The following is a 12585-nucleotide window of genomic DNA, read 5'->3' as shown; positions in this document are numbered from 1 at the left end:
TTAAAATTCTTATTCCCTAAAATCTTCTAACTTCATGCTTAGGAATCTTTCCTACAGAAATAATCTGAAGGATAAAAACCTATGCACAAAAACATTCACCACAGAATTATTGTAGTAGTAAAGAAACTGAAACCTCCAAAACAACTTCCAATGATATGAAACAGCTTATGAATCGTCCATATGATGGTATATTATGCAAAAATGAAATATTAAGACATTTTAATATCAGAATATGCATACAAAACAACATAGAATGAAAAAAGCAACATATAGGATATAAGGGAATCCCAAATATGAGGAAAAACATATAAATGGAAAGACACAGCAAAACGTTAAAGTGGCTATTTCTAACATTGGAAAGACAGTTTTACTTTTACTCCTTATGTTTTTCTGTATTTTTAATTTTCAACAATAAACACATAATTTTTATAACCAAGGAAAAATAAGCAAAAGAAGTATAGCTCTATGAACAGAAGAAGCTGCAATGTTATTACATCATCTGTTAGGCTATAACTGAAACATGATTACAAATACCTTTTAATAACTTACTCGTTCTTTAACTTCTTCATTATCCTTTCCACTGAAATCATTAGGTTGAAACTTCCAAAGCAATGACAAATCAGTCAACAAAAGTGGAACCTTCAAAGGGTTTCTGAAAGCCACTTCCACTGTAATTGGTTCTAAAAAAGAAAGGCCTAAATCAGTAACTTTAATAAACCTCACATCTTATCCTAAGCTTCTATTCTCAAAACACAACTTGCTTTCATAGCTCTGCATTTCTGCCTAGACTATCCTTTATAATCTTCTAAGTGTCCATTTATTCAGGATTTGGTTTTTAAATTACCACCTTGGAAGATTTCCCCAATTTCTCTGTACTAAAGAATGTCATTCCCTCTTCTATATTCCAACATCACATTATAAATACCTGTATTAGAGCCCCCATTGTTTGGTTTTATAAATGCAGCTCAGTAAATTATGAATTTCTCATTTAACTTTGCATCCCCAGTCTCTAGTAATATGTGGTATACTGTAAATTATCCTGAATCTGCTATCAGTAAAACAAAAAAAAAAAAACCTCCCCAAATTCAAGTATATCACCTTCAACAACTGCAAGTGGAAATCTTGAGTTATCTGAATAACTGTTCAAACAGTACTGTGTGGGATGGAAATTGGATGGAATTATTCCTTTGTTAACCACAGCCACAACTTGTTCCTCAAGTTCTCGCCACTGCTGAGAGGACTCAGAGTCATATTCTTGATCAAGACTTACATGAGTAGCTGCTTGCTTTTCACCTAAAAAAAAAAGTGTCACAATTCAATACATGTTTATGAACACCTGCCTTAAAATAAAACATTTTAAATAAAAGTCTAAGATACCCAAATAAATACACACACACATTCACTTTTGCCTATTTCTAATTCTGTGAGCAAAAAATATCCTCTTACTAACCCTAGCCTAACTGGGACTCTGCTTATAATATTGACATTCTTTTCCTCCTGACTCTGAAAGAACATATTTTCCCTAGCTTCCTCAATTTTTATATGAAATATTTCAAACATACAGAAAAGGCATGGCAAATAATATAGCAAATATTTGTATTCTTAAATTTAACAAATGTCAACTTTTGCCATATGATTCCAAGTATTTTTTATAAAATAAACATTGCATACATGAGTTGATGCACTCTCTGAAAGCCTCCCCAATCCTATTACTCTCCCTCACCCCAACTAGCATCACTTCTTCCCAGAGCTATCCCAAAGTTGAAGTGTGTCATTCTCATCCAGTTTTTTATTTTACCGCATAGAGTATATACATAAATAATGCATAAAACTGTCTTATATGTTTGAAATTTATACTGTAACTGACTTTCGTCACTCAACATTATGTTGTGGGTATTATCCATACTGAAACATGTAGAATTAGTTCACTCGTGTCCTGCAGCATGAACCCATTATGTGAATACACCAAACAATACGGATTCATTCTCTGCTATTAGAAATTTCGGTTGTTTCACTTTCTTTTTGCTATTAAAGACAATGCTCTATAACCATGATAAACATTTTTTTTTTTTTTTTTGTCTTTTGTCTTTTTGTCTTTTTCCGTGTCCGGCAACGGATCGCAACCCTCAGTGTTGCCCCCGTACTGGACCGGGGACCGGCAACGGGACTGCAACCCTCGGTATTGCTCCCACACCTCGCTCAGCCAGTGAGTGGGAACCGGTCCGTATGTGGGAGCCGAACCCTCGGGCGGGAGCGCTGCCGTGCTTCCCAAGCGGCACACTATCCAGTGCGCCACCGGGCCGGCCCATGATAAACATTTTTTAAAAAAACACTAAATCAGATCTAAAGGAAAAATATACTGATTAAGCTCAAATATAAGAATGTTAAGAATTACCAAGATTATTTTAATATACATCAAGAGCTTTAATATATTTATACTTTTGGTCCAGTATTGCCATTCTAAGGCTCAATCCTAAGAAAATAATCCTGTATTTTTTAAAAAATCTCACAAGAACAGCAGAATATTATTAACTGTTCTCTGCTTCTGTGTAGATTTGAAAACTTCCATAACAAAAAGTTTAAAAATCAAGTTTTATCCACAAAGATGTCCATCATGTTGATTTTATATAAGCAAAAAGATGGAAACAATCTAATTTTTAAAAAGTGAATTTTAAGGGCCGGCCCGGTGGCGCACTGCTATAGTGCGCCGCTTGGGAAGTGCGGTGGCGCTCCCGCCGAGGGTTCGGATCCCGCATACAGACCGGCCTCTCACTGGCTGAGCGAGGGGCGGGAGCAACACCGAGGGTTGCGATCCCGTGGCCAGTCCCGGTCCGGTACGGGCGCGACGTTGAGGTTTGCGATCCGTTGCCGGTCACGAAAAAAAGACAAAAAGGAAAAAAATAATAATAATAAAAAAAAATAAAAAGTGAATTTTAAAATACTTATATATGCTGAATAGAATATCTTACACACATTAAAAACATTTATTAAGATTATGTAAAAACATGAGCATTCTTTATACTATGTGAGAAAAGTTGTTGTAATTACAACTGCTTTGTTTTTATTGTTTTTAGTTTTTAAGGTTGGAGGTAAAACCACTGAAGTAGTTTTTTCCTCAGGTGGCAGGACAACAGGTGAAGTGGTATAGAGTTACTTATTTTCAAATATTCAAATATACATCATTTTTTAAATGGAAAAAGAAAAAAATATTTTTAAAAAACAGTCATTATGTAACTAGATCAAATAAAACTTCACTAACCATCTGCTGGTCGTCTGTCATGACCAAAGAAAACCCGTGTTGCTGAACTGTTAATGTATGGTAACGGAAGCTGTGGTAAAGGACCATCTGGTGATAGCTGACTTACATTCTGGGAGAAATAAAAGAAAAAAAAATAGCTTCTGAGAAAATTACATTTTCTTGATATATGCATCCTCATTTTTTACCACACCAAGTATTAAAAAACATGTTAAGCAAGAATATTAGGATACATAATCACTAGTTTTAATACATCAAAGTCATAAAATTTTACAACTGAGAACCTGAGATATCATTTATTCTGTCTCAAGAGAATCTTCCTAAAGTTACTCAGCTAATTGGTTCTCTTTGGATGTTAAACTTCCAAATGTTATTTTGGTGTGTATTTTACTTCCTGTGACATCCTATCTGCCAAACCGGACCGGGGACCGGCAACGGTATTGCAACCCTCGGTGCTGCTCCCGCGCCTCGCTCAGCCAGTGAGCGGGAACCGGTCTGTATGTGGGATCCGAACCCTCGGGTGGGAGCGCCGCCGCGCTTCCCAAGCGGCGCACTTATCCAGTGCGCCACCGGGCCGGCCCCTATCTGCCAAAATTCTAACTCTCATGATTTCAAATTAATAAAGTCCGAAAGGGTAGTTATTTTCTGCAGGATATTCACTATTCATAGGCCTTGGAGAAAAAAATTACAACTTCCCATTTTTTCCATAAAAAAATGCTTTATATTTTCTATCGTCCTGCCTTAGTGAAATATTCTTTCTTCTTATTTTTCTGGGTTACATCATAATAACCTGTCTATTTCCCATGGATCCATACCTCCTCATCTTTCATAAGGAAAAGAAAGGAATGTATTTCCAAAGGACGGTAAGAGGACCTACCTAAAACCAATTGTAAAATTGGTTGTAATCCTACAAAATATGATGAAGAAACAGTCCAGAAAGCTTGTGGCATCTTTTTTTTTTTAATATTCCAAAAACAGCCATAAATGAAATATTTATTGAAATATTAAAATCCTCTTTGAAGAAACTGTAGAAGGGCCAATGCAACTCAGACATATGACCAAGAAGCTTAGCCCACCACAACTTTATTATGACAGATAATTATACATATTCTAATAAAACCATTTTATTAGACTCGTAGGAGATGGTAATAAACAGGCTTTTTTGCTGAAAAGAAAAGCAATGAGTTTAATACAATTTAAATATCTATTCCTGAAAATAGTATTCACCTTGTAAACATAAAGATATTCTCTGAGGAAGGCCCCTTGTTGAGCAGCAGATTGTTTACTTTCATTGATTAAAATATGCCTGAAAGCAGAAACAGCATTGTCCAGTTGTCTAAGAGTATAGGACTGGCGTCCAATAGTGAAGTTAATGTGGTCCTCTGCAAGGGACCAGCCTTTTCCTTTGTAAACTTGCATGGCTTGACAATAGCAGCGTAAAGCATGCTTTTTCTGTAAAAAAAAATAAACAAAGTATTATAATATAAATTTTTCTTGGACTGAAAAAAATAAATACACACACATACACACAGACACTCAAGTAACTAATTCTTCTTCCAAAAGAGTCTGGGATGATGAAGAAAATGAAACTAACATTTATGATAATCCCTTCACAATTATATATAGAATAATATCTTACAGATTAAGTTTTCTCAGTCTTCAGAAGTGTGTTTGTGTTTTGGTGGAGAGGAGTATGGAATGTGAAGGAAGAGAAAGGGAGACCAGTCTGTCTTTACATCTGCTATTTCTCTGAGCAGTATCTTAAAAAGGTCAACTTCAGAGGAAAGAGCTCACCTCTCAACTTGGCTTCATCTACCTCAAATTCTTTCCAGAAAAAGGCAGGGTATATATAAACAAACTAACAATTTTCAATATCTAAAATGGGCAGACTTTGCTAAGATTATGATGAAAAAAATGTTCTCATGCTGTACCTAAAGGTATACTATGTTTTCAAACAATGTTTTCCTATCAAGTAAAACCACTATTTTTATCAAACTTTTTTTCCTTTGCCAACAACCAAAGACTTGCATTAAATTCAGGTTGCCATACATGCCATATGTCACACAGTACAAATTTACATTATATATGCGTATAAGTCAACCTTATTTTTCTATGTTAAAAATTCACGTACTGGCTCTATCATGCTGACCCCAGGCTGCCTGCCCACTACAACTCACTGGCCACCGCTATGACCAAGACATTATGTCTCACATCATTCAGATAAAGCAATGGGCTAGGACAGCTGTATAGTAAGCACTGCCTGTGCAAGACATGGCTGCGTCAGGTGCCACCATGGCTTCCTCTTCAAACCGCTGTCTGCACTTACTGTTGTTCAGTGCACCTACAGCGGAAGGACTGAAACAGCAAGAGATTAAAACCAATATATACACAAGAAATGTGCTCAGAATGAACAATTGTATGGAATGCCAAAACTTTATGAGTATTGCAATAAGACTACAACATTTATGGCAATATACGTCACCAACATACAAACTCAGGAGAGGTACAGATCACCACATTCTTGCAGAAGTGCGAGCAAACAGTATGTCTGACAGAAAAGATGACCAAAAAGGGGGAGAAAGGAAATTCGTGTTGGCGACACACACTATAAAAGTACATCCTACAGAAAACCAAAAAAGCAGGAAAAGCACAAAAGCAGTTACTCAAATGTCAGCCACTGAGAAAAGATAGACAATAGAATGGGGAACAGCCATTGTAACAGCCAGAAAAGACTCCCTATACTTTTACATCAGGATAAATTCCCAAAGAATTTATCTATGTCAATCACAATTAATGGAAACAGCTTTTCTCCAGATCTGGCCCTGGACTTAACAGGTACTAACCACTTTGCTATCACTGCCCAAGAAGATGCTCCATCAAAAGGATCAAATTAATTTAGAAAAAGGAAAGAGGATTACAAAGTTGAAGGCTGATTTTCAATACCAGTAATCCTTAGAGCCAAAATTTACCAGACAGAAAAAACCCAAAAGAAGTAACAGAACAACTGCAGTCTAAAAACTAAGAGGTTGTGAAGCAAGCAAGCACCTTTGTCCAAAAGCAAGAAGTCTAAGAGGCCAGGAATAGTAACGACTTTGTGAAAAACCATTTGGAAGTTTCCAGAAAAGTAGTATATGAAGTCATGGATTAGAGTTAAAGGCTTGGTTGTTTACTTCTAAGACAGCTATTTTATGAAATATAATTTTGTCATGGTCATTCCTCTTTATACCACTGCATTGGCCTGAATGGAAATACCCAGTGTGTGCTAAAACTGTATGTGTGAGTATGCGGCCTAAGTGTGTAGATATATATTTATACACATACACACAATTGAAATTACTGTCTATTTGTTTGGTAATGACAGTTTAGCATTCTTTTCTTTTGCCCATTGGGGCACCCTATCACAACCATAAGCAGATATTCAGCATTAATTACATATCACCGCCACCCTTAGAACTCAGATAACCTCCATCTTAAACCTGAGATTTGGTACCAAGAAAACGCTTCTTTTCACTAAACGTTTGTTTCAGGGTATATTCTTGTACCTTCTGCCCTCCAAAGAGTAGATTACAAATTGTGTCATGTATAATCAGAATTCGCTTTGTGGGATTTTTATAAGATATGTTTTCTCGATTAAGTAATAATGAAATCAAATGAAATTGTCCACCACTTGATAGGATGCAATGAGAACTTAGTACCCCTTTAGTGATGCTCCTACAAAGTTACCCAATTTGAATCTCATCATGAGGAAAATGTCAGAGAAAACTAATTTGAGGGACATTCTGCAAAAATAATTGGCCTGTAATCTTCCAAAGTGTTGAAGTCATGAAGCCAAAGGATCCTTTGACTAAAAAAGGACAAAGGGTCCTATGCCCTTTGATAAAGGATATTTATGGGACAACTATCAAAACCTAAAAGAAGATTAGATAGTAGCACTATATCAATGCCAATTTCTTGATTTTGACAGTTGTATTATGGTCATGTAAGAGAAAGTTCGTACTTCCAGGAAATGTGCTAAAGTATTTCGGGGAAATAGGGCACCACCAGATAGATAACTCTTTTTTTTTTTTTTTAATTGAAACTTAATTGATTGTACATATCTGTAGGGTACAGCATTGAATATCAATACCTGTGTGCAATATGTGATGCTCAAATCAGGATAATTACTATATTCAACCTTACACACTGTAATTATTTTTTGTGGCCCTTTACCAATGTCTCATTAACCACCCCCCGGCCCTTCCCACCTCTGTTGGCCTCAGTTGTTAACTTAACTCTCAAATGGCTCAGGTAAATAAAAACTTCTGAATTGCACTTACATCTTTTCTTTAAGTTTGAGATGGTTTCAAAATAATTTTTAAGTGATGTTTCATGAAAAAAACAATCCTAATCTCTATTCAGCATTTAATAAAGGAACACAGTCTTAAAAACTGATAGATACAGAGAAATAACTGAATGTGTAAGTATTGAGTTCAAGTGCATTTTTGAAGATTTCTTGGAAAAGTATCTAAAGAGATTTAAAAGAGGTAACAAGGATTTAAAGTCTGCCTTTTATTTATTTATTTATTTTTTGTCCTTTTTGAGACCGGCCGCACCGCGCTCAGCCAGTGAGTGCACTGGTCAGCCCTATATAGGATCCGAACCCACGGCGGGAGTGCTGCTGCGCTCCCAGTGCCACACTCTCCCGAGCGCACCACGGGCTCGGCCCTAAAGTCTGCCTTTTAAAGTAAGAACAGAAAGCAAGATTGTCCAGGTTACAGTGGACACAATCATATACACCTTCCCTGGCACTTTCTTAATTTTCACTGACTATAAACTTTTATAATGCCAGTTCTTTTTTTAAAATGTCCTTTACTTACTGATACTCTTAATGGAAAAAAAAAAAAAACTGGACTATAATCAATTTCTGGGCATGATAAGCAATTCAGCATAAACTCTCAATCAGAGAGAAGAGTAAGAGAAATAATCTTATAATAATAATATATAATCTCTGCTCCCATACTCACTCATCCCTTCCAACACACTCCTGTTTTTAATGGAATGTCATGAAAAGCTAGTGTTCCTAAGAAACAACTTGACCTTAGAATTGTATATGTTCTACATGCCCTATCTCCCAAGGAAGATACTGTTTTTGACCAACTTCAACAGGACATATATTTGCTTTTCCAGTAGATCTGTATTTTTAGTCACACTCTCATGTTCCCACATACTGCTTATGAAAGAGTTTTCCTGGGTTTGGAGCACACAGAGAGGTCATGAAATAGTAAACCCAGTAACCTTGGAATCATTACTCCATAGGGTAACTATGGTTAAAGAAAATTATAAGGCCAGATACATTTACTGCATCTCAACCTACTACAAATGTAGTATGTTTCACCTGCTAGGCATTTCCTAGAAGCAAAATGCCCTATAATTTGAGAAGGTAAATACAAGCAGCTGTTTCCAATTCCAATGATATTACCATTCCCACAAATGAAACCATTCACAAAAGTGAGCAAAGATGTGAAAAAAGAATGACTTACTTTCAATAAGAGACAGTGGACCATTCCTAATAAGGCATATAATTTCCTTTCTAAGCAAAGGAAACCTCATGCTTAATATATTTTGTTGCTTTTTGAATAGAAAACTTTTAAGCAGAGATAAACAGTGGCATAACATGTTTCAGACACATTTGCACTTACTATGGAAAAAGGGCTGTGAAAAATGACAGGATTTTTTTCATGTTTTTTCCACTTTGGAGACAGAAATTCTAATTCATGGAATGCAACAATTATTATAAAAAGAAATTTAATTTTATATAAATATTTCAAAGGTTTTTTTATTTAACAGGTAGCTAGTCCACATATATAGAGGAAGGAACCCAATCTTGAAATGTTGGTTTTTAAAAATCATGGTATTTTTTCATGAAATTGACAGTAATTTTTGAATATCTTTATTCCATTGTAGCTTTTCAATAACATACAGGTTTTTTGGGTTTTTTTTTTCCTTTTTGTCTTTTTTCATGACCGGTAACGGGATCGCAACCCTCGGTGTTGCGCCCGTACCGCGACCGGCAACGGGATCGCAACCCTCGGTGTCGCGCCCGCACCGCGCTCAACCAGTGAGCGGACCGGTCTCTATATGGGATCCGAACCCTCGGCGGGAGCACCGCCACACTCTACCGAGTGCGCCACCGGCCCGGCCCTAACATACAGTTTTAAACACTGGCATGTTTTGGTTAGCACAGACTTGTAAAAATCTAAGTATTTTCACAAAAATTCATATTAAGTTCATTTCAAAAAGTCCTCAAACTCCCCTACTACATCAAAAGCTCCTTAAGAGGCAAAACCATGTTGATTTTATGGGTATATGCTCAGCTCCTACTATAGTCCCTGGAATACAGAAATCCACATTTCTGTTTATATTTATAGTAAACCCCTATATCTCACTGCTGCTACTACTGTCGGCCTCTAACAAAACTCTCTCCACCAAAGCTTATAGGGACAACTGAGGCTGGAGAAATCTCTCTAAATAAATAAAGACCCCTCTAGTCCAACTGCTTCCAGAGACAGGAGACAGAAGACTTCCACACATTAAATATTTAGTTAATACTATTATAAAGCACTTTGAGAGACAACGTAAAAGAGGATTAGTAGATGAGAGCTGAAGTAGGAAGAATTCATCCCAGCTTGAATACATATAATATAGCTGCCCTTCACATATATGGTTTGGTTTAACCTCAAAAAAATTTGAGTAAAAATACAAATTTTATAAATAAAGAAAATGAGGCTCAGAGAAGTTAAGTAACTTGAGCAAAGTCAAGTTGTGAGTAGAAGATCAAGATTAAAACCCAGATTTGGGCCGGCCCGTGGCTCACTCGGGAGAGTGCGGTGCTGATAACACCAAGGCCCCGGGTTCGGATCCCACATAGGGATGGCCAGTTCGCTCACTGGCTGAGCGTGGTGCTGACAACACCAAGTCAAGGGTTAAGATCCCCTTACCGGTCATCTTTAAAAAAAAAAAAAAACAAAAAAACCCCAGATTTGTCTAAATCCAAATGTCATGCCCTTACCAACAGAACACACTATCTCTGAACAAGATTTGTTTCAATTTTTAGGATTAATTTTAAATCATAAAAAATTGACAAATGACACACATTAACAAAATAAATGAATAAATAACAACTTTTTGTTTTAAAGAAAATGCACTCACCTGCCCTGCTTTACTAAACCGATGGCCTGCCAATATCATATGAAACGCATATTTTCTAACCATGGGACTCTTCATGTTTATAAAGCAATGTGCTGCCTGTTCCAAAAGAAGTGCACTTCGAAGATCAGAATCCTATGAATGTTTAAAAGAAAAAAAGGTTAATTTCACAAAATTAAAAGTAAAAAGATAACTGGGGAAAAAACATTTACTTTCTTAATATATAGCATTTCCAACGTTTACCTTAGGGTGTATGAGGGCAGAGAATCAAGGGGTAAACCAATCTTGATTCTTTCTTCCAAAAAGTACAAAAAAATTTTTAAAAGCCTTCAATATATTCCCTACCATGAAATATTTTGTTTTTCATAAAAGCCAAATGACTGGTTATGATGTGCCACATAACAAATCTCTGAAGACTTGCAATCCCTTCTCAAATGGCAAAAAAGTATATAAAAGGGGAATTTAATACAGGTATACAGATTAAAGATAAATCTGAAAACACAGAGCACAGACAAAAATAAATTTACACCAATCTAATTTCTTCTGGAAGTTTATCTGTAACTTCCAATATTTCCATCCATCCATGAAAATAAGGAAAGATAAAACAGAATGTGCATAGATTATGAAATAATCTTATTACTTTATCCTCTGTAACATTTTAGTATATTGAAAGGAATACTCAATTTCTGCTATAATTCAAGAGGGCAAAATGACTGCTTTTCATTAAAAAGTTCAGAAGATTTCCCCCTCAAAGATTTTTTCACCTGCTATTATTATATTAGTAAACAGTACAACTCAAATTAGTTTCCACTTCAACTGACCCTTACAACACAGCATCTACAAAAACTACATACATTTACAATTACACCCATAAGAACAATCTTTCAACTGAAAGTCGTCACTTTACAAATAACTGAGAAAGTACTGAAGGTTGCTGATTAAGTATCAACAACATTTTCACCAAAACTTTCTCTAGGTTTTCAGCTATTCTCAAGCTGAACTTACCATGCCCTTCCATGTGTTCTGCTGCCATTATTTTCCCCAGGGTAAGTTGAAAACAGAAAACATTGACTTTAAATGCAATAATTTCAACAAATTATAGTAACATCAAAAAGTGTTCATAGACCACTGATTATTATAAACTATCTCTGTAGCAATCCTAAAATTATAATAGAGCTGACACAGATCTGAGGAAATCATCTAGAAAGCATTTAGTAAATGGTAGCCTATTATTACCTATTTCAACTCCCTCATGACAAAAACTAAATGATTCAATGCTTTCTCTAGTAATTAAGATCCAAGAGCTAATAAGTAGAAAAATCAAGTATAATGAATGAATGGTTCTTAACCAAGGGTTTGCATCAGAATAATTTGGGGGAGCTTGAGAGCTTTTTATTTTTTAGGAAAAGTTTCTTTTAAAAAAAAGTATTAAAATAATACAGACTCTTTTTTTTTTTTTCTGGCGGCTGGCTGGTAAAGGGATCTGAACCCTTGACCTTGGTATTATCAGCACCATGCTCTACCAGTGAATAAACCAGCCAGCTCTCTTTTTAAGTGTTTGAAGAGAAAAAAGTCAACTTCTTACTTTCCCATCCTATGCTTCATCTCATTTGCCAGACATAACTATTTGTTTCTAGCTTGTTGGTAGTGGTGTGTCATCTCTCTCTCTCTCTCTCTCTCCCCATCTATCTATCTATATCAATATATATGTACTTATACTGTATGCCTACTATGCATGACTTTTTAAAAATAAACATAAGTGATATTACAGAGAGTATCTTTTTTCCACTTAATAATCGTGGACATCTTTTAAAGATATGTACATCTCTCATTTCTTTTAAATCTACATTGTATTCCATTATATAAATGTACAATAATTTATTAATATAGTCCACAACTGATTAAATATTGTTTCATGGTATCTTTACAAAAACGTTTTTGAGTAACTATCTAAACATTTATATTATACATATTTCTGAAACTATAACCACCGCATTAACAAAAGCTATGTATATACTTCAAACTCAAATCAATACAGCCAAACTGCTACAAAAAAAGTAGTACCAAGATGCACTCTCATCAACAGAGAATGAAAGTGCATGTTTCCACTCTACTCAGCCAAAACTCTTTTAAGATATCTTAAA

At 35.6% G+C, this 12585-nt stretch overlaps 1 protein-coding gene across 1 annotated transcript in view; it reads right to left on the bottom strand.

Moving 5' to 3' along the window:
- TRAPPC8 (trafficking protein particle complex 8) overlaps positions 1-12585 on the bottom strand; it is a 79732-nt gene that overhangs the window by 32410 nt on the left and 34737 nt on the right. The window contains exons 12-15 of the mRNA XM_008569612.1: positions 4484-4708; positions 3260-3368; positions 1099-1293; positions 550-680 (exon numbers count right to left, since the gene is read on the bottom strand). Of these exons, the coding sequence (XP_008567834.1) occupies positions 550-680; positions 1099-1293; positions 3260-3368; positions 4484-4708 (660 nt within the window). The remainder of the gene's footprint in view (positions 1-549; positions 681-1098; positions 1294-3259; positions 3369-4483; positions 4709-12585) is intronic.

This window comes from Galeopterus variegatus, unplaced genomic scaffold, assembly GCF_000696425.1.
Source record: "Galeopterus variegatus unplaced genomic scaffold, G_variegatus-3.0.2 Scaffold520, whole genome shotgun sequence".
NCBI classification, from domain to species: domain Eukaryota; kingdom Metazoa; phylum Chordata; class Mammalia; order Dermoptera; family Cynocephalidae; genus Galeopterus; species Galeopterus variegatus.
The sequence above is the reverse complement of the archived record's forward strand: the minus strand, read 5'-3'. Positions and strand labels throughout refer to the sequence as shown.